The sequence below is a fragment of the Lampetra fluviatilis genome, chromosome 37 (assembly GCF_964198595.1).
Source record: "Lampetra fluviatilis chromosome 37, kcLamFluv1.1, whole genome shotgun sequence".
In the NCBI taxonomy this organism is placed as follows: domain Eukaryota; kingdom Metazoa; phylum Chordata; class Hyperoartia; order Petromyzontiformes; family Petromyzontidae; genus Lampetra; species Lampetra fluviatilis.
The window spans coordinates 5,962,073-5,984,429 of record NC_136311.1 but is presented as its reverse complement, the minus strand read 5'-3'; the positions used below and the strand labels follow the sequence as shown (position 1 = coordinate 5,984,429).

General features: G+C 45.3%; 1 protein-coding gene across 1 annotated transcript; it reads left to right on the top strand.

Moving 5' to 3' along the window:
- Positions 1-1,393: 1,393 nt before the first annotated feature.
- Positions 1,394-21,158, top strand: LOC144945285 (tricarboxylate transport protein, mitochondrial-like). Its single transcript, XM_078873683.1, has 9 exons — positions 1,394-1,713; positions 9,742-9,849; positions 10,528-10,627; positions 13,410-13,548; positions 13,831-13,915; positions 14,726-14,830; positions 15,871-15,986; positions 16,449-16,522; positions 16,944-21,158. Exons 1-9 carry the CDS (start codon positions 1,542-1,544, stop codon positions 17,056-17,058), a joined length of 1,014 nt encoding a protein of 337 aa, XP_078729809.1. The 5' UTR covers positions 1,394-1,541; the 3' UTR covers positions 17,059-21,158.
- The last annotated feature ends 1,199 nt before the right edge of the window (positions 21,159-22,357 follow it).

Sequence of the window (22,357 nt, the reverse complement as noted above, 5' to 3'; positions counted from 1 at the left end):
TTCACAGATGTCCAGAAGGATGCAGGGCTCACAGAACGATACAAAAACGCGATAGGAGCGCATAGCAAAGGTCACTTGTTTTTATCTTTGCAGGTAAAGCCCCATTGAGCCGTTAACTTGACCTGTGACCTGGCCACAAATGATAGCTCAACTTTGTGGCTTATTATCACGTGGACATTTTATAGCAGCAAAATCACAACGGCACGGCTGCCGTACCACAGCCGCGACCAGGCATGAAACCCCAAGGCAATGATTGGGTTCTGCTTTGAGTGTTAATCCCGTGACCATCACCACCGTTGCCCTTTGCACAAATTCACGTGTAAATATGTATAGCGATCAAGGGACTGGATAAACAACGAAATGTGTGGCATTTAAAGAAACGTCAGACTTGGTGAGATTGACATTTGCACAAATTCACATGTAAATATTTATAGCGATCACGGAAATGGGCAAACAACGAAATGTTAGGCATTTAAAGAAACGTCAGACATGGTGAGATGTTCTCGCCTTGTAAATGTGTATTATCATATTTTTGGTTCAATATGAATTCCTGCAGTCACGAAAGTTTTAAGTCTAAATTGTATTATCATTATCATCATAATTCCATTACCACCATTAATTTAATTCCAGTGTACAGTAACTTCATCGCATCCTCTGGACTACAGCACTGTCATGTAATTAAATGTAAAGGTGCAGCCGATATTTTATTTCGCAACTTTTAGAGGCAATGACGCTTTCCACTTTACTACGGGGATCTCCAGATCCACTCTAGAGATATAACATCAATTCTAGATTTGAAGCTTTCGTGACTGCAAAGATTCATACTCTTAGGTTTTTTCGTTAAAGTCACATAGGTAAAAATAAATAATAAAAATAAAAATTATAGAAATAAAAATTATAAATCACGACGTTTCGGAGGCAACACAAGTCTTCGTCATCAGGTGGGACCGTCACAGCTAGATTTACTGTATCAAGAGCTAGTAAATCTAGCTGTGACGGTCCCACCTGATGACGGAGACTTGTGTTACCTCCGAAACGTCGTGATTTATAATTTTTATTTCTATAATTATTTCCTATATTTTTATTATTTATTTTTACCTACGTGACTTTACCGAAAAAAGCTAAGAGTAGAGATTAGATCAATAATTTAGTCACCATTATAATCTTATCCGCACATTACACTACACCACACGTTTATGTCAGAAACACCATGAACTGGACACCAAAACAAATATATCACAAATTATATATTTTTAAAAAAACCCGAAAAATCAATTAAATGGGAACTATTTTACCCGACGCATCACCACCCCCACCCTCGTTAATATATTCAGTGGGTGGGGAGGGGCGGGACAGGGGGGCGTGGCTCCGCACTGGAGGCGGAGCACGCGCGGAAGGCTCCACACCGGGGCTCTTCCCGGCTCCCCGTGGAGACGAATTCCTGCCACTCCTCCTCACGCATCCCCCTCGCTCCCAGTCGGAACCACGAGCCCACGAGTTCTTTGCAGGCTCCCCACCCACCCACCCACACCCCCGCTGCAATGCTGCCTGCAGGTTCCACCAAGTTCCAGGCCCCGTCTGCGATGAAGCCATTGACGACAGGTCGAGGCGTCTTGCCGGGCGCGCTGTCACCGGGGCGATCCCGCGTCTTCGCCGCCGCCGCCGCTGCAGGCGGACAGAAGCTCACGCACCCGGGCAAAGCGATCCTGGCCGGTAACGAGGACCCCCCCCCCCTACACCCCCTTACACTCCCCCCCCCCTCCAAAAAGAAACACTCCTTGCTGGTACACACGCAACACTCGCACCGGTGCACCAAACACTCCTCGTGGTACCGGCCACACGCACTCCTCTGCTAGACACTCTGCATGGTGCATTGACTCACACCCACTCGCACTCCTCACTCGCACTGGCAACACTCGCATCGGTGCACCAAACACTCCTCGTGGTACTGGCCACACTCGGCACTGGCCACACACTCACTCACACTCACTCGCATCACACTGCATAGATTTACTGCTGGCACGCTCACGCTCTTCCGGGTACTGTCACACTCCTACCCCCCAAACACTCCTACCCCCCCCAACACTCCTACCCCCCCAACACTCCTACCCCCCCCCCCCCAACACTCCCTACCCCCCAACACTCCTACCCCCCAACACTCCTACCCCCCCAACACTCCCTACCCCCCAACACTTCTACCCCCCCAACACTCCTACCCCCCCCCCCAACACTCCCTACCCCCCAACACTCCTACCCCAAACACTCCTACCCCCAACACTCCTACCCCCAACACTCCTACCCCCCAACACTCCTACCCCCAACACTCCTACCCCCCAACACTCCTACCCCAAACACTCCTACCCCCAACACTCCTACCCCCCAACACTCCTACCCCCCAACACTCCTACCCCCCAAACACTCCTACCCCCCCAACACTCCTACCCCCCCAACACTCCTACCCCCCCCAACACTCCTACCCCAAACACTCCTACCCCCAACACTCCTACCCCCCAACACTCCTACCCCCATTACTCCTACCCCCCCAACACTCCTACCCCCCCAACACTCCTACCCCCCCAACACTCCTACCCCCCAACACTCCTACCCCCCAACACTCCTACCCCCCAACACTCCTACCCCAAACACTCCTACCCCCATTACTCCTACCCCCCAAACACTCCTACCCCCCCAACACTCCTACCCCCCCCAACACTCCTACCCCCCCAACACTCCTACCCCCCAACACTCCTACCCCCCAACACTCCTACCATACCACCAACACTCCTACCCCCCAACACTCATTCACACTTCTTCCCATCTCGTCGTCACACTGTCTCCTACTACTGCCCACACTGCTCACACACTTTATGCTACGGTGCTGTACTGCAAATCGTTGACACTCCTGGAAAACACTCGCATCCTGGCACTGTCACACTCCTCACGATATTGTCACATTCCTGGCACACTTGACAGAGCCTGCTTGTGTACAGTCTCAACCCCAGTGGTACGACCGACGTTGTTGTCACCCGAGGTGTATTACTCACGCCCCGGTTACATTCGTGTCACACCCCGTGGTTCTGTCCGCACCTCTGATGCACTCACACCACCACCACGCAGTTTGTTCCAACTCTGTTAAAGTCAGGGGCGCCACGCTGGCGAGATGTTAAATCCCTTGCCTGGTATGCAGGAGGTCGTGGGTTCGACCCTGTGACGCCTGCATGTTTGGAGTTTGCGTGTCCTCTCTCCGTGGTCGCGTGGATTTTTTACTGGGGGTCCACCGCTTTTTCCCCCCCTCCACATTCAGGAACGTGCGTTTCGAGTACGTTTTTGGCTGCAATGCATTTCCACACGATACGCCCCAGTAAGTTGAGCTATCAGTTGTGGCCAGGCCGCTTCGGCAAACTCGCTATATCGCTCTAAATAGAGTTCATAGTTCTGTTGCAGCCTTACGCGTTCACCGGTGGTGTTCCCATCATCTACTTAACGTGCTCTCCCCCACTTGCATGTGGTGCAAACCGGCTCATGTGTTCATCCAGGGTCATTAAGTTGTTCTGTTTTCCACATTCGAGGAGCTTCAGGCGGTGAATAACTGAGGTGGTTCGTGGCCTCGCGAAAAAAAAAACCACGCTCCGCTACACGCTGCGTCGACATAGTCGAGAATACCGGGGGGGTCTCATCCACATGGCAGTGTTTACATCCCTGTACGAGTGAAATCAACACCCAGGGCATCCGGGTGCGGCTCGCTGGTGCTGCGATGGCTTTAGTGATGCATTCTAATGCATTATATACACCTGGTTTTGTCCCAAGAGTCAAAGGTGAAGCCCTGCAATTGCCTGCTCAGGTCACTGCTGGCGGACGGGTCTCCACTAGAGGGAGCTGTAGAAAGCGCCTCTGGTGGCTAATTTGGCAAACTCTTCAATGCCTTTTGTGGTGTCCTGATGTGTCTTATTGCGCACGCTGTGACGAATGCTGAACCACATTCTGTGTTCACTCATAAAACTGCACCATACTTTTTTGGGTGGGCCATTAATTTAATTGGCTGGCTTTGCTCGCCAAAATTATTGGGCAACATTTGATGCAGCAAGTGAACTCTAGACCGGTTTTGACCTTGATGCGTCTGGTTAGCAGAGCGAGGCTTGTCACACAACATGGCACTGGATTAATTGTGCATATCGCAAGTGTATTCAGTATATTAAATACGTACGTTGACAAATTGTACACATTGAAGGGTGGGCGAGCTTCGTAGTTAAAGCAAAATTTCCTGCAAGTGAACATGTAGTGAAAATTTCGCAGCGTCTTACAGCCTCTGCATCACAAAAACGATGAGAAGCGTGAACGCATCTCACCGGCGAACGCGCAGACAAACCTCCCTCCTACCTGTCGCAGCAACACGTGGTAAGGGGCCGTCCATAAATGACGTCACGCACCTAGGGGGGGGGGGGGGGTCAGACATTTGTGACGATGTGTGACGAGGGGGGGGGGTTGAGAAATGTGACGTCGCATCAAAATGCGCAACTTTAAATTAATATAGAATTGTTATAACAACACTAATTGTTATAACAACACTCCTACAACATCAGAAAGCAGCGCCACATTAAATACGCACTATAATGACAATAGTTTAAAGCGATTTGAAGAATGTTTTTTTGGGGGGGGGAGGGGGGGGCAGAGCTTTGTAACGTCGTATTTGAGAGGGGTCTGACTTTTTGTGACGCCGTGTGACTAGGGGGGGGGGGGGGGGGTAAAAAAAATCGTCCAAAATCGCGTGACGTCATTTATGGACGGCCCCAAAACCGTGGTGCGACTCGCCAATGCGTGGCCAAATGGCAATGGAAACTCCGTTTTCACTCCGCTCTGCTGTGCATTATTAAAATACAATAATCTTTACAGATCTTCTCACGTGTACGACCGTCACAAATCCTTCCTGACAAGTTCACCGCTCGTGCTCACGCAACCTTTGTGGCATGCTTGCAGCTGTCATTATTTTTTCTGCAGATGTTCACGCGTTATAACCATTTAACCTACCCTATCTGCTGCATCCTTCCCAATGAGTCAGTTGTGTGTGACGTTGTATTCTACTTTACATATTGTTTGTGTTCTCACCTGTATCCTCTTGCGAAATAGGCACACATTGCCTCAATGGGTTCAACTTGTCTAAAAATAAAGGAACACTTTGGCAATGTATGTGTGCGTGTGGACTTGAATGCGTGCCGTGATTTTCCCTGTGCGCAAGTACGGAGCATATAACACATTCCTGCGGAGGGAGCTGGTAGGAACGTTGGGTTGCTCAGTCAATGGCCAGGGTCAACGGCGGCGTGGTGTATTCCGCAAATATGGGCGACTGTGAGGGCGGGCACAAGCCGGCGTGAGTAGGTTAACCGTTGAGTTTTATAAGGGCACCACGGGGTGACCAGCCCCTCCCCACCCAGTTCCACCCCTCCCACCCTCCCACCCCCCACCCAGCCTCACCCTCCCCCACCCTCCCCACCCAGCCCCACCCTCCCCACCCAGCCCCTCCCCACCCAGCCCCCCCACCCTCCCCACCCAGCCCCACCCTCCCCTCCCCACCCAGCCCCACCCTCCCCTCCCCACCCAGTCCCTCCCCACCCAGCCCCTCCCTGCACGACGGACGGACACAATAATCCCCTGTGGGCTGGTGTAACCAGGAGGTTCCTACCAGTATAAAAGTACTGTATATTGCTGAGCTATCATGTGCATTTAACGCACATTAATCATATTCGCGTATTTGCACACATGGCATTGTTCAGTATGCAATATTGGTCAACAAGTTGTAGATGTGTGCCAACTAAGAACAGCTGTCAAGGGCACGAGGGGCAGCGAGGCGTAGTAGTGGAGGTGTGTGTGCGCTCTAAATTAGCACCAACTGTTCTTCAAATGGACAGTGGAAACCTTGGTTCAAGGACTTCCAACACGGGCATTACAGTCGAGTGCCACACGTGCTTCTGCGTCGGACTCGTCAACATTCTCATCATCATCATCAGCCACAATCAATCTCCTGCCGGATGAAGACCTCGCAAAGCCGGTCATTATGCGTGTCCCGTTCAAAGCCAACTTTCAACTTGTACTGTTTGCAAACAAAAACAATAAAGGACTCGCACGAGGTTGTGTGAACTACTCATCGTCATCACCAGTCACGATCGATCCACTGCCGGATGAAGGCCTCTCCAAGATGACCATCGTCCCTTTCTAGGGACTTATCCTCCCAAAACCAACTCACTTTTGTCACGTGTATGCTCATAAAACTAAAGTAATCGCTCGCCACAGGATGTGTTTCTGTGTATGTGAAGCGATGCTTTTACGCATGCATTGCGTGACACTGCACTTTTTCCTGGCTCAAACATAACATTGAACGAGTTACCAAACCAGTCACACAGTCCTGTACAGTTGACTAGTTGAGTACAAAAGGCCTCTCTCTGCCTTTGTCAAATACAAAATGTGTAGGCGTTGGCAGTGGTTAAATGGAGGTGATTTCAAAATTACTATAAATAACTTAAGCATCCAGTCGAATTTGCATAATTAGAACGGTACAGTTAGTAAACAGAGCGTCCTTGAGGGTTTGCAAAATTTAAATTCCATTTAAAATATTGAAAATGTTTTAACTGCATCTTAATGCATTGCATTACAGCATAGTATTACCATTACCGTCACAACAGTTTAAATATGCATGCGTATAACGTCATTGAGACATGTTGTGCAAACGCTAATATACATAAATATCCTATCGTAATTAAATTATTTGATGGCATTGCGGTAATAGTCCACTATAATTGCAACAGTACACACAATATCCATGGATTTCACGAGGCCACTTATCTAACCGTTAATTCCCATTGTGCATCACAATTCCGTGCCTTGCGCCGTCAAATTAACTTAAAAGCTGCCGCGTTTGCTGTTGGGTGACCACTTATGCTTATGAAGAATGATTTGGTTAAATCACTGTTATGGGGCTGCCATGCATGTGGCAGGGTGACTGGTGGTGTGCGGGGAGCGGTAGTGCAGGGGTTAGCGCACTGCGCTACGAACACGGCGACACCGAGTTCGCATCCCGACCACGGTCAAAAGCAGTCACGCTTATCGGAACCGGTCATGGGCCTCCTCTAGGTCGACTCGGCCTCAAATCAACACCTGGTGCGGTGTCTCAACATCGCCACTGGGGTTGCTGGCCATCCATCCACCCCCTTCGTGCCCCGTACCGGCCTTCATGGCTTGCTACTCGCTCACAGCACTTGCCCCCCCAGCGGTATGAGGCTACACGGGGGATCTTTGTCTTTGTGTGGTGGTGGTGGGGGGTGTGGCTGTGGTCTGGTGGCGCGTGGGTGCCTGCGGCTCGGTGGTGCGACGCGATTGGCTGCGCGCGTGGGCACGAGCTCGGCTCGCCTCACTCTCTCCGCCAATGAGAAGCGAGCCTATTGTGTCAACGGACATGGGACCATTGTGTGCTGTCACGTGCTTTGCATAATGACGATGCAGAGAGAGATGAATATACGGCCCCATGTGCCAATTACACAGATTGTTCATGTGCCAAGTTAATGAAGTTAATCCGGAAAAATGATGAACGTTACATGGAAATCAGGGTCCCATTGGTGTATGGCAGGGGTGGGGACATTTTTTCTGCCAAGGGCCATTTGGATGTTTACAACATCATTCGCGGGCCATACAAAATTATCAACTTAAAAAATGGCCTGTTACGTTTGGTTCAAACATTTAATTAACTCGCCTCTAATGCGATGGCTGGAACTGCTTCTCTTTGGGTGAGGCGTGTGATGTTAGCTGGTATTGACGATGTTGCTACTCGCAACTGATTTTCCAGGTTTGCTCCGAGAGTTATTGAATTTCGAGTCCCGCCTGCGGTTGCCTTGGCAGGGCCAGACCCAAATGATTTCGTGGGCCTCATACGGCCCGCGGGCCGGACGTTCCCCACCCCTGGTCTTGTATAGTGCAGTCTTCAACCATTATTCACGCACGCTAGCTGGGCTCTAGCCCTGGTATATAAATAAGGGCCATTTTTGTACTAAACAGTTGCCTATTTTGCATTGTTTTCCATCTCGAGCGGTGTTGGGGTTTTGTTATTTATGCTTGTGCGCCACTGCCTTCGCATTCTCAACTATGTGTGTTCATTGCATGTTAACTAGGAGCTGTGGTGTCGTGGTTATCATGCTGCTTTATAGACCCAAGTTCGATTCCCACTCACGGCCAACATCAGTGACGAAAACTGAACAGAATTCTTGGCCTCCCCTAGGTCGACATTGTCTTAAACATGTACCTCGTGCGATGTGTAATCATCGGCAGGTCTGTCAAGTAGACAGAGACTCTGTCTACTAGATAGAGACTCTGTCTACTAGACAGAGACTCTGTCTACTAGACAGAGTCAGACAGAGTCAGACTCTGTCTACTAGACAGAGTAAGACTCTCTACTTGACAGACCTGTTCTCCACCTGAAGACGGCTGCTTGCGTTGTGGCTGAAACGTCGTGAGAATTATTTTATTATGTTTTATTTTTATTATTTTATTACTTCCCTTCTACGTGACTTTACCGAAAGAACCAAAGAGTACGGAGACATGTGACTTTGGGAGACATGTGACTTTGGGAGACATGCGATTTGGCTTGCAGTATGCCAGCCTTCAGATGCACTCACTAACCAGCACTTCACCCAACAGCCTGTTAAAACTATGAGCCTGTTAAAAGATATATGAGGAATCTGTTGTTTCCCATTGTAATGGATGCATGTTCCTTTGTGTGTAGTGTATCATATTTGTGCCTACGCTATACATACTGTATAAGCATACATGTCGATTTCATATGGGATTGGTACAGCATTTTTTTACAGCCCTTTGTTAAATTTCGATTTAAAGCTTTCGTGACTGCAGGGATTCATCTTCTTGGTTCTTTCGGTAAAGTCATTATTATTTTATTATTTCCCTTCTACGTGACTTTACCGAAAGAACCAAGAAGCCCTTTGTTAGTCCACTGCTATAATAAGCCTTCCCACACTGTCAGTTATGGGGGTTGTTGTTTGACCATGCGTCACCACTTTGCTCAGTATTGGTTGGTAAGTGGAGAGTGACAAATATACGAAATGATGAATACAAGGACATTTCTATATTTACTACTTGACTCATTGGTTTGAAATATAATCCAACCTTGTATGTAATTTTTCTTGCATTTACCACAAAATACTGTAAACAATAATATTACACGGTGGTACATTTCATACGAGGGTGCGCTATTTCGCGTTACCCTTTTGAAACGCATCATGTTGATTTGGCAAGTAAAAAAAACGACTTGTGTAGGCTCTTAGTAAATCAAAAGGCTGCTTTGTTGCCACCACCAGCCCAGGATTGCTTTGCCTGTCCTTGTGGAAATCCTGTAGATGCCACGGCAGTGATTGACAGCGTTGACCACATTCGTAACCATCGACCTTTAGCCGGACTGACACCACAGCCTGGGTTTTCTGACAGTTGCCCTGACCGTGTTGTCAGCTTTCACAGACCCAAATGTTATCTCTCCACCCTGTGATATAAATCAGACTGCCGATGTTATGCCAAATTGACTGCCGATGTTTTATAGGTAATCCATTCGTCCGGAGAGCAAGTGCTCACGCCATATCAATTTTAATTATTTTATGTTGATGACTATGAAAGGTTGGCTTGATATGAATTGCATTAACGCACTGGGTATGAAATTAAATGTTGTTTTTGTTGTTGTTGTTGCTGCTGCAGGTGGGATTGCCGGAGGAATTGAAATCTGCATCACATTTCCGACCGAATACGTGAAAACGCAGCTGCAACTCGACGAAAAAGCAAACCCACCGCGCTACAAAGGCATTGGTGATTACGCGCTTTAAGATAATCTTGTTTTCGGGTACCGCGCAAAAGCCGTTTGAAATTGAATTACAAAAATGGCAGTGGTGCACTGGCCCATTTGGGAAAAAACCCCACGTCACATTAATAATTGAATTAAAAGTGATTTCTTGCTCGAATGAGCAATGAGGTGATGCTCATCTCCTGATTAAAGCCTTTAGCCAGTGGTGTAAATGTAACATTCCTATCACGGGGATGAGTATATCCCAAGGACAACCATTGTTGACTTCCCCACAAAGTGGTGTCAAGTTTATGAACTCTAGAGGGATGATGAGCAGAGTCAATCCAAACCACGATTTGAACTTGCATACGTCTCATTGTGGACTGTTCGCTCGACCACTTGGCTACCTGCTCTGATAGAGTGCTGCCTTATCATGACCACTTCTGGCTAATGGAAATATATTTAGATAGTAGGCTTACATTCCATGCAACGGCCCTTTAGAGAAGAGAATAAGGTCATTGCCTGAAATGTCAGCCTACGACTGAATGATGAATGTTTTGACCATATTTTTAATGATCCCAATATTGAGTTATTTTGTTGGCTATCAGAGTTTTAGTTGTATTTACATAGCACCTCAATGTTTCAGTCACGTGTTGTTTCGTCTGTTAATGATGCTTACCGAGGAATTTGTGTTCCCATTTTAGGCGATTGTGTTTCTCAGACAGTGCGGGATCATGGGATTAAAGGCCTCTACCGTGGCCTCAGCTCGCTGGTCTATGGCTCCATACCCAAGTCTGCGGTCAGGTATGCGAGATGACCACTATCCTCAGCCATGATTAATCCACTGTTGGATGAAGGCCTCACGAAGCCATCGCCATCACTCATGATCCAGTAATTGAACAATTTAACGGTTGCGAGCCACGAACTCCACCACTGAGCCACCTGGCTGGTTATTCCGAACGCAGAGAAATCTTTCACAACACTAGAATGGGATGATCGCCGATGGACGAGACTGGTGACAGAATCGGAGCCAAATCAAGGAACCCCCAAGAGGACAACCACGGCGGAGACGGAGCGACGTGATCAACTCGTGTGCAGGAGTGAGAAGAGATTGTGGATTTGTAAGAATTTTACAGATGCAGACAGTGTGCGGGGAGGCCTTCCATCCAGCAGTGGATTGTCAAGGGACCGGGCTTGTTGTACATCTACAGATACTGTATACAAATTGCATGCTGATGTTTACAGCCACTGAGCATAGGGGTTGCCGCAGGGGGGGGCTGAGCATCCTCGCGACTGAAGGCCGGGTCTTGTTTATTTAACATTGACCGTGCCGAGCCCTCCCCCTGAGCGTTGTGTATTTGTGTATGGCACCCCCTTTAAATAAGGGCACACTACAGGGTTGTGTAATGTTTCCTTCGGCAGATAATGGAACAAGTGAGATGGAAAATATGAGACTGACAATGCAAAGTAGCAGGCATGTAACGGCGCATTAGATTCTTACGCTCCCAATTCGTGCATGAAATGTGCGCGTGATAATTGATTATCTACATTTTATGTAAATTAAATGCAAAGGGGAGTGTTGCATTTATGTCGATGGAGCAGAAAATAAAAACTGTACAAATGAGACAAAACAATTAGAAATACAAAAGACGCAATAAAACCAAACGCAAAAAATATCGATTCGATTCATCTTGACGATTCATTGAATCGTTGAGGCGGGGTGTCGTGCTGGTGAAATGTAACGTGTGTACAAACTGGGACAGTACGAACAAAAACTAAACGTAGCCAAAGCTTCAAAAGATTCGTCACCCTGAATTGTGATGGTGTATTGAAACACATGAATCACTGCATGCCTAAGAGCTGTAGTTTTCTACAGCAGTGTGATTTCTTTTCTCGGAAGGCCTGGCAGTTTTGTCATGAAAGACATCCATTATTTCTTCTTGCCTGCGGCGTTGGGCCATATACTGCATTTCAAAAGTCAAAACAATTAAAGTGGTTTCTCAGAATATAAAGATGCAGCTAAACTACAGATGCAATGAAAACGGTTGCTGCAAATTCTTCATTTTAAAGAAATTCTACTCTAAGCATCTTTTGACTGTATTCTCTGGAAGCCCACTCATAGCCCAATGTAATGGGGCAATTGCATTGCATTGGCTGCGGCAGCAACGCGTGATAGTCGCTCCGTCACAAGAACTGTGCAATGGGTCCGAGATCCCCTCGCCTTAGGAGTGGATAATCAATTTAGCTGATGCTATTCCGCCTTCACATGGCTGCTTGTTCCGGTCTGCGTTGATTTATGAGAGGAGGAAACATTTTGCAATTGACTCGAGCAGGGCATTTAATCATGACGTAAATTTCTGCAAGCTTCAGCTGAAAACAGGCAGGTATATATAAAAAAAAATTGAAGCTATTTTATTTGACCTTCAACAGATATATTTTTGTTTGGCATGTTTTTCAAGAAAAGTGTCTATCCTTTTAATAAAGGTCACAGAGAAGGGTCAAACATGAAAGGTATAATTTTTAAAAAAGAAAATAAGACTAGCTAGCTGCGGAAATGTCTCACATGTGTGGCTGTGTACACAGGATGCCACGGTGGCGAGATGTTAATTACCTCACCTGGTATATAGAGGGCGTGGGTTCGATCCCGACCCTGACGCCTGTATTTTTGGAGTTTGCATGTTCTCCCCGTGGTCGTGAGGATTTGTATCCGGCTCCTCCGGTTTTTCCCTCCACATTTAGAATCAAACAGGCGTTGAAAGTATTTGGCTGCACTAAATTTGCACGTGACAAGCCACTTTGTTGAGTTCTCATACGTGGCCAGGTTGGGTCTGAGCTCTATAGCTCAGTGGGCCTTACCTGGTAAAATAAAAAATGGTTTCGTTTTAGAAAGACAAGCGTGCGTGTGGGGGGCTCATCATTATTCTACTTCTGGTTCTGGAGTAAAAAAAATCAGACTACGAGACGCATGTTTCAATCAAGCCATCAAATAAAATGAGTAAATCTGCTATTCGTTACATTCTTGTATCGCAAGGCTGTTTCACAGACGCGAATAGTCTGCCACTAGGGGGCGATGTTGCTTTGTAGTTTTACCCAATTTGGTAAGTAGCAGGTAATTTTAGAAATTTGGACCGTGATGCCAGCACACGTGGCCTACTCTAAATATCACGGGATTTTAATGTTCACTGTGAAGCAGACGGTGCATAGCATATGAAAATACACACACAGTATTAACCGGGGCGGCCGCCACGCTGAACCATGAAATTCTGTTAATGGATATGCAGATGAATGATGGGACCAATCGTGGCTGCACATCGTTTTCCTCCCTTTGGACAGACACGGACTGAATCTTGCATTTTATCTTTGGACAATCACATACTGAACCTTGCATGGTGTCTTTGGTCAGACACGGGACTAAATCTTGCAGTGTATCTTTGGGCAGACACGGAATGTGAATCTTGCATTGTGTCTCTCATCGTGTGTTGTCTACAGTCTCTCTTTGGTTTCCTCAATACATTTGGATAATACATTGGAGCAAGGCTTGCGTGCTCTGGAAACATTTCAAGCGCCTATTTTTGTGCCCCCGCAGGTTTGGAATGTTTGAGTTCCTTAGCAATCACATGCGGGATGACCAGGGCAAGCTGAACAGCACACGTGGCCTCCTGTGTGGGCTGGGAGCTGGCGTGGCCGAGGCTGTACTGGTCGTGTGCCCTATGGAGACCATCAAGGTATGGGCATGCACTCACGCAGCTGTGCATCGCCTCTCCTCTCTTGTAGCTGCTTGTTACAAAACAGCACTCTTCCACAAATAGCCTTTTCACGGGCTACATCCATCAGCCCTGTAGCATAGTTGACTAACAATAAAGTTTCGTCACAGTTGCAATCACTTCAAATACATTATTATGATCATCATCATTCAGGATTCTTTGATGTTGCTGAACAATAGTTGTTGAATTTTTTCACTGCTTGAAGTGGACGGCACTTAATTTCGATGTTCTTTCGCTTTTCAGGTGAAGTTCATTCATGATCAGTGCTCTAGTAATCCCCAATACCGTGGCTTTTTCCATGGCGTGCGAGAGATCGTGCGGAAACAGGGTAATGTGTGTTTTTTTTTATTGCACTCTTATAATTATTATGATTGGAGCATTTGGTGCCCACGCCATTCTTATAGTACATGGTGATTACAGAAGTGCTGTTTCACAGACGGTGATAGTATGCCAGTCTGGGGGAGGGGGGGTGATATTATGATGTGGTTTCATCAAATTTGTTAAATTGGTTTATGACTCTGGCACACATGACCTACACTTTTTTTCGTCCAATAACGTCACAGATTCTTTGAATGTCTACTGTGATAGCAGGTGACGCATATTTATTTTGGCGTCACGGTGGCAAGATGTTAACTACTTCGCCTGGTATGCAGGAGGTCGTGGGTTTGATCCCGAGCCTGATGCCTGTATATTTGGAGTTTGCATGTTCTCCCCATGGTCGTGTGGATTTTTCTTCGGGTCCTCCGGTTTTTCCTTCTACATTTGGAATCAAACATGCATTTCGAGTATTTGGCTGCTATACATTTCCACATGATAAGCCGCTTCGTTGAGCTATCATTTGTGGACAGGTCGCTTCTGAAAAAGAGCTGTACAGTTCAGTGGGCCTTACCTGGTAAAATAAAATAAATAAAAAATTCATAGTGTTATTTGGTTAATACTTGCACAGTAATAACCAGGGTGGCCAACAGCTTTGAACCATGAACCCTTGCAACACCAAGTTAAACCCACTACCGCTCGGCCATGTCACAGTGCTGTTGGACTCTAATGAACGTAGCGTTAACTGTAATCGTTAAGAGTAATAACCTTCGCGTTCATTGTACAGCAGCGTATTAAGTCAGAATGTGTTGTTCCAATTCAGGAATAAAAGGAACGTACCAAGGTCTCACTGCCACCGTGCTCAAGCAAGGCTCAAACCAGGCCATCCGATTTTACGTCATGACGTCACTCAGGAACTGGTATAAAGGTACTGTTCGTATTGTTTTTGTGTGTATAATATGTTGAATGCCTTTGTTTCTTAAGCTAATTATTTGTAAAAAAAATAGTAATTTTCTTACTGTACCAACTGCACTATCAGCATCATGACATTGGAAGAAAAATACATTCAGATATCTTGAAAAGCAGTGCATTACCTCATTCTTAAAATAATGCCCCGTGGAAATAGACATTACAGAACTATTCCTGCGATCCCTTCAAGGGATCTATTTTATCCACACGCCAGGGGTGCATCTTTCCGCAGAGAAATTTTAACTGCATGGGCTGTCAAAATGAACATTTAAACATTATTTTTTTTCAAAATTCAGTCTAATAAAATGAAGAGCTAAATTTAATTCGATTGAATGTTTGTGTCTTGTCGTTGGTAACATCACTGAGACCATCAATAAGAGACCATCTGCCAGACCCTTGATATTAATTACTCGGAAGGCAAGCCCACTTTTTCCAAGATCGATGGCTTTAAATGTTGTTCTAGGAGACCAAGTGATAAGTTTTCAAGTTTTTCTTGGCTCTGAGTGATGAATCTGGTTCAGCCATCTCATCCATACGCTGTAGAGAATCGCAACCGAGCGAGTGAGCGACATGATTTCTAGTGATCTTCTAGAAGGGATACAATGCAAAAAATTGGCATGAATACAGCCAAGTCAATACTGATAGTAACTCGAAAATGTGGGTAATTATCAAAATAGATGTTCTGGAGGTCATTTACTGTTTGAAGAATCCATTTGTAGAGCAGTTTATTTCCCTGTGCTAGTGTGTTGTCCTTCCCCGCACCTCCGATTAACATGATTAGCTACGTACGGTGCGAAAGAAATTCAACACGCATGCATACATACATACATGCTCAACCACACATTACCACCTGGGTGTTAGTCCAGAGTTCTCAATAATACTGCTTGGTGCCGTCACCCCCGAGCCACCGAGCCACTTTCCAGCTTCATATTTTCCCCCAATGAACGCATCCCATACGACTTCACGTTTGTGTTTGTTATTGCCCGACATTTCACGCAGGTGACAACCCCAACAAGGAGATCAACCCCATTGTTACCGGCGCATTTGGTGCCACTGCCGGAGCGGCCAGCGTCTTCGGCAACACGCCACTCGATGTCATCAAGACTCGCATGCAGGTCGGGTTTCAGAATTTAAAAGAAATTGTGTATTCTGTTGATGGTTTCCAAACAACAATACAGAAGTAAACATGAATACACGTTTGCTGAATGCACGTGTTGAATCGCGGTGTTCTTCAGGTGTGATTTATGAAAATAGGAGGAAAGAAGGAAAATGGTAAGAGGAAGGAGAGGAGAGGACGGAACATTTTGGAGAGAAAAGTGGAAAAAATTGAGACGTCGGGATGAAGTCACGTAATGGGGCAATACGTCAGATCAGAATAGAATCAACAAAGAGAACAACATCTTCCTGTGTGCCATTAATGAGCCTTGCGACAGGGCCCCTAACAGAATATTTTATTCCGACGTCACAATATGGGCCTGCCGCATTTTCATATTTTAGAATTTGGAACGACGCATCCAGATTTTATCTTCCCGTGGTATTTACACGTGTGCATCGCTTCTCTGTTGTTTTCGTTCTAGGGACTGCAAGCTCACAAATACCGAAGCACGTACGACTGTGCTTACCAGATCTTCAAGTACGAAGGTCCCAGGGCGTAAGTTTTACCGTGCCACCCTCGGATTATTACGCACGATCACATTTAGAAGTGAGATATGATGCTGCCTTTGTATAATGGTCAGCAAGCTGAACTTGCAATCCAGAGGTCGCATGTTCGATCTCCTGGTTCCGCAGTTGAAACAATGGCCACGTTTCTTCAGTTCCACTTTGTCCAAGCTGCGTTTATAAATGGGTACACCAACGATATTTATAATTGTTTCACGGGCACATTTCGTCTGAGACCTGGATAATCCACCGCACGTGGTTACACCCATGGAAAAGAGAAATCCAGAGTTAATTGCATATAGCATCTTAAGTGCCAAGGATGTTACATACATTTTGAGATTGTGAACAGAACGGGGGGGAGGGGAGCTGTCACCTTAAAATGTGAAAATGAGTTTCTCTCTTTTTTTTTAAAGGTTTTTCAAAGGCACGGTGCCACGTTTGGGCCGCGTCTGTCTCGATGTCGCGATCGTCTTCATCATCTACGAGGAGGTGGTGAAAGCTCTCAACAAGGTGTGGAAGACCGATTAGGAAGCCTTCCAAGGTCCGCTTCGGGGACGAGTCTTCTTGAGGACCACGTGGCGATTCCTGTCGGGGACATTTGAAACGTATTACGAGTTGTGTAAATGTCCGTATGTTTACACAAGATAAGAACATGACTTATCCGAGTGGCTTCTATGTCGTCAACTGCCAGACATGGGTACAGCTGTTTATTTCACTTTGATTTGACTTGCACTTTCAAGACATACCATGCTATTGTTACCCCCACTCTTTGGGTTTGTATAATTCTATTGGACCCATGGGAAGAAAAATAATTAGCTGTGCATTTGGAAAGAAAACTGGAGAATATTATGAATGCGTAGGTCTGGAAGGACAAGTTGAAGTGTAATCAAAGTGATATTGTACTAAGAGCCCTCTCCTGGCCTTTTTGAGTAACAATATTTAAAGAGTGAATTGCGCTGTGATGTGCATTTGCCAAGCTTCATAACATACCGTGATGTAATTTTTATTGGAAATATTGTACCAATGATATTTTTGTTGACACTTGAAACAAAAAAACATGTCATTTTTTTTGGGGTGGGGGGTGAACTAAACAAAATAAGATTGTTTACCAATTAGGTTTTTACATCGTTTTGAATATTACGTTTTTTGTGTTTGGATGAGTAACCGATAACGTGTCTGTTTTAAACATGTTTGTTTCAATATGACCTTTGAATTAAGGGCAGACAACGCAATGTTAATTTAAGAACAGATAAATATGCAATTAATACGTTCAGAAGGAACCGTAATTGCATAAATATCTGCAATCAATACGGTCTTCAAACAATTTACCATCAACTTTTTTTTTACATTTCATATCTGGGTGAGTAATGCCATTTCATGATACATCAGGACAATTGCCTCCCCTTTGCTGTCAAGAATGTGAAATTTCTTTGACAAGGTAAGGGATGGGGGGTATCCTTAAAGAAATCCACAACATCTTATTGTGCAGAAAGACGGCTTTTGTTGAGAGTAGGCAGATTAAGTGGAATAAAAAAAGTGATTTATCAACTTCATTTGTGCAGCCATTTGCGGGGAGATGATGCAATGAATAGATAAATAAAATGTCCAATGAAGCTAACGTGGATAATCTTACTAAACAAAGCCGGCGATTATCAACTTTTTCCAGGACACCCCACGGATATAGGGAGGAAATGTACCCGTGACGTCAGAGCCATATTACAATGAAGGAAATGATTTCGACATTAATCGGTAGGTTAACATAATATCGGCTTTTTTTGGGGTTGATTTGCGTAAATATATAAATGTGTCGTTAAACCCGCCACCACACGATACAGCCAATTAGTAAGGTTTGTCACGTAAACAGAACGTGCCAATTGGTTATTAGTACAGCACACGGGTGTGTTGGAGGGCAAATCCACAACATTTACAATCTGGGTACGATATTTCACCAGTAATTACAATTAGCTTCATCAAGCGACAGCCAGATTCGTGGAGAAATCCTCCTGTTTCGTTCCTTAAATAGAGGGATAGATGTGATGACGTCGGGTGGTGGCGGGTTTAACGACACATTTATATTTACGCGATCTAAACTAAAAAACCTATGTTATACATTATATTGGTTGCGAAAGCCTAGATATGTTAACAGTACGTATTTTGATGTTGGGTTTAAAATCGAAAGCATTAACTTAAAAAATAATATACAGTTCTGTATTCAAAGTCCTAAGCTGGAAGAGAATCTGACGTTCAAAAATCGTTAAGTAAAGAAAAAAAAATTGCCTACCCGTTCACATGTCGTGAAACTCCAAAGTGCACCTGCATTAAATGTAAAAAAAAAATGACCGGGTCATCGTTTTAAATGTGTTAAGTCACCAAAAGTGATCTCAGATAGTTTGAATATGCTATGTGTCTAAGCTATGGGCACAACTGATCAATAATGATAATACTAATAATGCTTAATGAGCATTCAGAGGGCTCATGCAATGAGCATGGTTGTAGGCTGGCTGCCATCAGAAAAGCCATTGTGTGCTGTATAGTGAAACTGGGTGTTTTTAAATGAATTACTCCATCATTGCGTAGTACTGGTGCCATGTTTGTGCTTGTAATGGGGGTGCCTTAATTGTTAGTGAAGAAAGATTTTACTACATTGCCAGATTGTTTGCCGATTATTGTACTGGTTTGCTGTTTATTGTACCGGATATTGCTCGGACTAAACTGTTTACACTTCACCAAAGTCGCAAATGGGGTAGTGGTTGTTGTGTGCAGTATTTTACGTGTCGCAAAGAGTATTGCATATACGTTGGGCTCGCCAGTAGTTTTATTTATGAAACTCAACAAACTTTGATTTTAAGAATCGAAAGAATAAATCTGATTACTGCAGTGTGATGCTGTGCATTGGTTTGTAATCGCAAAAAAAACGGCAAATGGTTGGAGTAACAACATTTTCACAAAAAAATGACTGCTTTATTAAGCCACTGGTGGACCAAGGCTTTCCAACTTAACCACTCCGGTAACTAAGTTATAATCATACAAGACAAATTATGGGAATAATACGTAAAAAAAAAAGTTAGATTGCTTTGTAAATCCATTGTTGGATGAAGGCTTTCCATCGTGGGTGGTGTGGCCATACTTCGTCATGCTGACGAGTACGTGTACGGATGGATATCACTTACCGATGATGTAGACCGTGGCTGGAAATTGAACTTCATCGTGCAGTGAGCTAATTGCCGTCAACAAATTCCCTCGAGCAACTGACAGCGTTACTGAGTAGAGAAGAGAAAAAAAACCTCATGGGGCCAAAGTGCTACGATTACAAAGCCTGTGAAATGTACACGTGCAACGACTCCGATGCCTTGTTTCAAAACCAAAAACGTGTATCGCATATTTATTAGCCGTTTAATACATTTCTGTCTCGGTGTTTGTAAAGAAAAAAAAATACAAGGATATTCAAAGTAGTGGTGGTCTTCTGAAAAAAAATCCATCAGGAAATCACTGATATGATGTGCAAGGCTAGTTAAGGTCTGCTCGCCAAAATAAGGTATCAAATTGTTGCTTCGGGTTCACTTCAGACATAAAATGTCACGTTAATACAAAACGGTTGTTTTAACTGTCGGATGAAAAAAAAATCTGTTTCTGTCGTCTGACCAAGAAATACTACGTTGATATTTACGAAACTCCAGCCTGCCCTTTAAGGCCAAGACTTATCTTTTGCAAATCTCAATATTTCCAGAATGCCAATTAACGAAAACATCAAGATCTTTTTCTCTCGGATACAATAACACACTAAAAAAACCCTCGTGTCACTAAACATTATTACTTTGTTGTCCAAAAATGTTCATGCTCCTCGTTCCCCGTAGCGTTTTAAGGTTGTGCCGCGTGTTGTTTAGCATCGACTCGGCCTCAAATGAGTACCTGGTGCGGTGTGTAAACATCGCCACTGGGGAGACAAAGGCGGCCGGGCGTGGTGCTGGCCACCCACCCCCTCCGTGTGCCGTTCCGGCCTTCGTAGGTGCTACTCGCTAACAGCACTTGCCCCTGCAGTCTGTTGCAGGCTATACGGGGTGGGGATCTTTGTGAGCATAGAGCCCCAAGCGTGACCTGTTAAACACATTCCTGCGGAGGGAGCTGGTAGGAACGTTGGGTTGCTCGGTCAATGGCCAGGGTCAACGGCGGCGTGGTGTATTCCGCAAATATGCCCGACTGTGAGGGCGGGCACAAGCCGGTGTGAGTAGGTTAAACGTTGAGTTTTATAAGGGTACCACGGGGTGACCAGCCCTTCCCCACCCAGCCCCACCCCTCCCACCCTCCGCCCAGCCCCACCCTCCCCACCCAGCCCCTCCCCACCCTCCCCTCCCCACCCAGCCCCTCCCCACCCTCCCCTCCCCACCCAGCCAAACCCCCCCCACCCAGCCCCTCCCTTCCCACCCAACCCCTCCCTCCCCACCCAGCCCCTCCCTGCACGACGGATGGACGGACACAATAATCTCCTGTGGGCTGGTGTAACCAAGAGGTTCCTACCAGTAATATATTCCATTGTCGGGGAGTCGGAAGGCCAATGGTGTCGTGCTTAACATTGTCATTCATAACTTGATTGTATGCCTTCATGAATATGATTAAATAACAAGACTCAATGTTACGTCTTATTTAGTTCTTCAAATCACACCCTGGATCCAAAAACAATAATTAGCACTCACTACTCTCTGCTTTGGTTGAGTTAGGTTTCTCTCTCTCGAATATATGTATATTGACAGATGTACATACATGTAGGATCTAACCATTCATTGTTTCACTTTAAATGTTCACTGACCTAAAAAGGATTTCTAGAGTTATTAAATGCACAAAATTATGTTTGGTAACATGTAAATGCAAATATCTTTAATAATCATTGTAGAAGCTGTGTTTGAAAGTCATGCGCATTGCATTATGGGTAAAACCAAATAAGTTATTTTGTGATAATTGTTTTTTTACCCTTCTATCTGGCAACAAAACTGACACCTTTTTTTTACAAGGAGTCATGTTTGCATAGACCACAATACCTGCAGCCATAATGCAAGCAAAAAACATAACTCTGATAATGTATGCACTGTCCTTGAAGTTGATTGGTCCACACCCGAGACAGCTTTCCTTAGAGCCTAGTCTCACATGGTGTTGGACCAGATGACGCCAAAAGGCGCACAACTCAAAGACAATGCACCATCAGAGTATGAGAGCTCGGGGTAAGCATTTACACCATTGGAACCTCATTTGCCAGTAAAAAATATGATAATTGGTTTTTTACCCTTCTATCTGGCAACAAAACTGACACCTTTTTTTACAAGGAGTCATGTTTGCATAGACCACAATACCTGCAGCCATAATGCAAGCAAAAAACATAACTCTGATAATGTATGCACTGTCCTTGAAGTTGATTGGTCCACACCCGAGACAGCTTTCCTTAGAGCCTAGTCTCACATGGTGTTGGACCAGATGACGCCAAAAGGCGCACAACTCAAAGACAATGCACCATCAGCAGAGGTGTGGACTCGAGTCATGTGACTTGGACTCGAGTCAGACTCGAGTCATGAATTTGATGACTTGCGACTCGACTTGGACTTGCATAACAATGACTTTGTCCCACCTATGAGATGTGGACTCGAGTCATGTGACTTGGACTCGAGTCAGACTCGAGTCATGAATTTGATGACTTGCGACTCGACTTGGACTTGCATAACAATGACTTTGTCCCACCTCTGACCATCAGAGTATGAGAGCTCGGGGTAAGCATTTACACCATTGGAACCTCATTTGCCAGTAAAAAATATGATCATTGGTTTTTTACCTTTCTATCTGG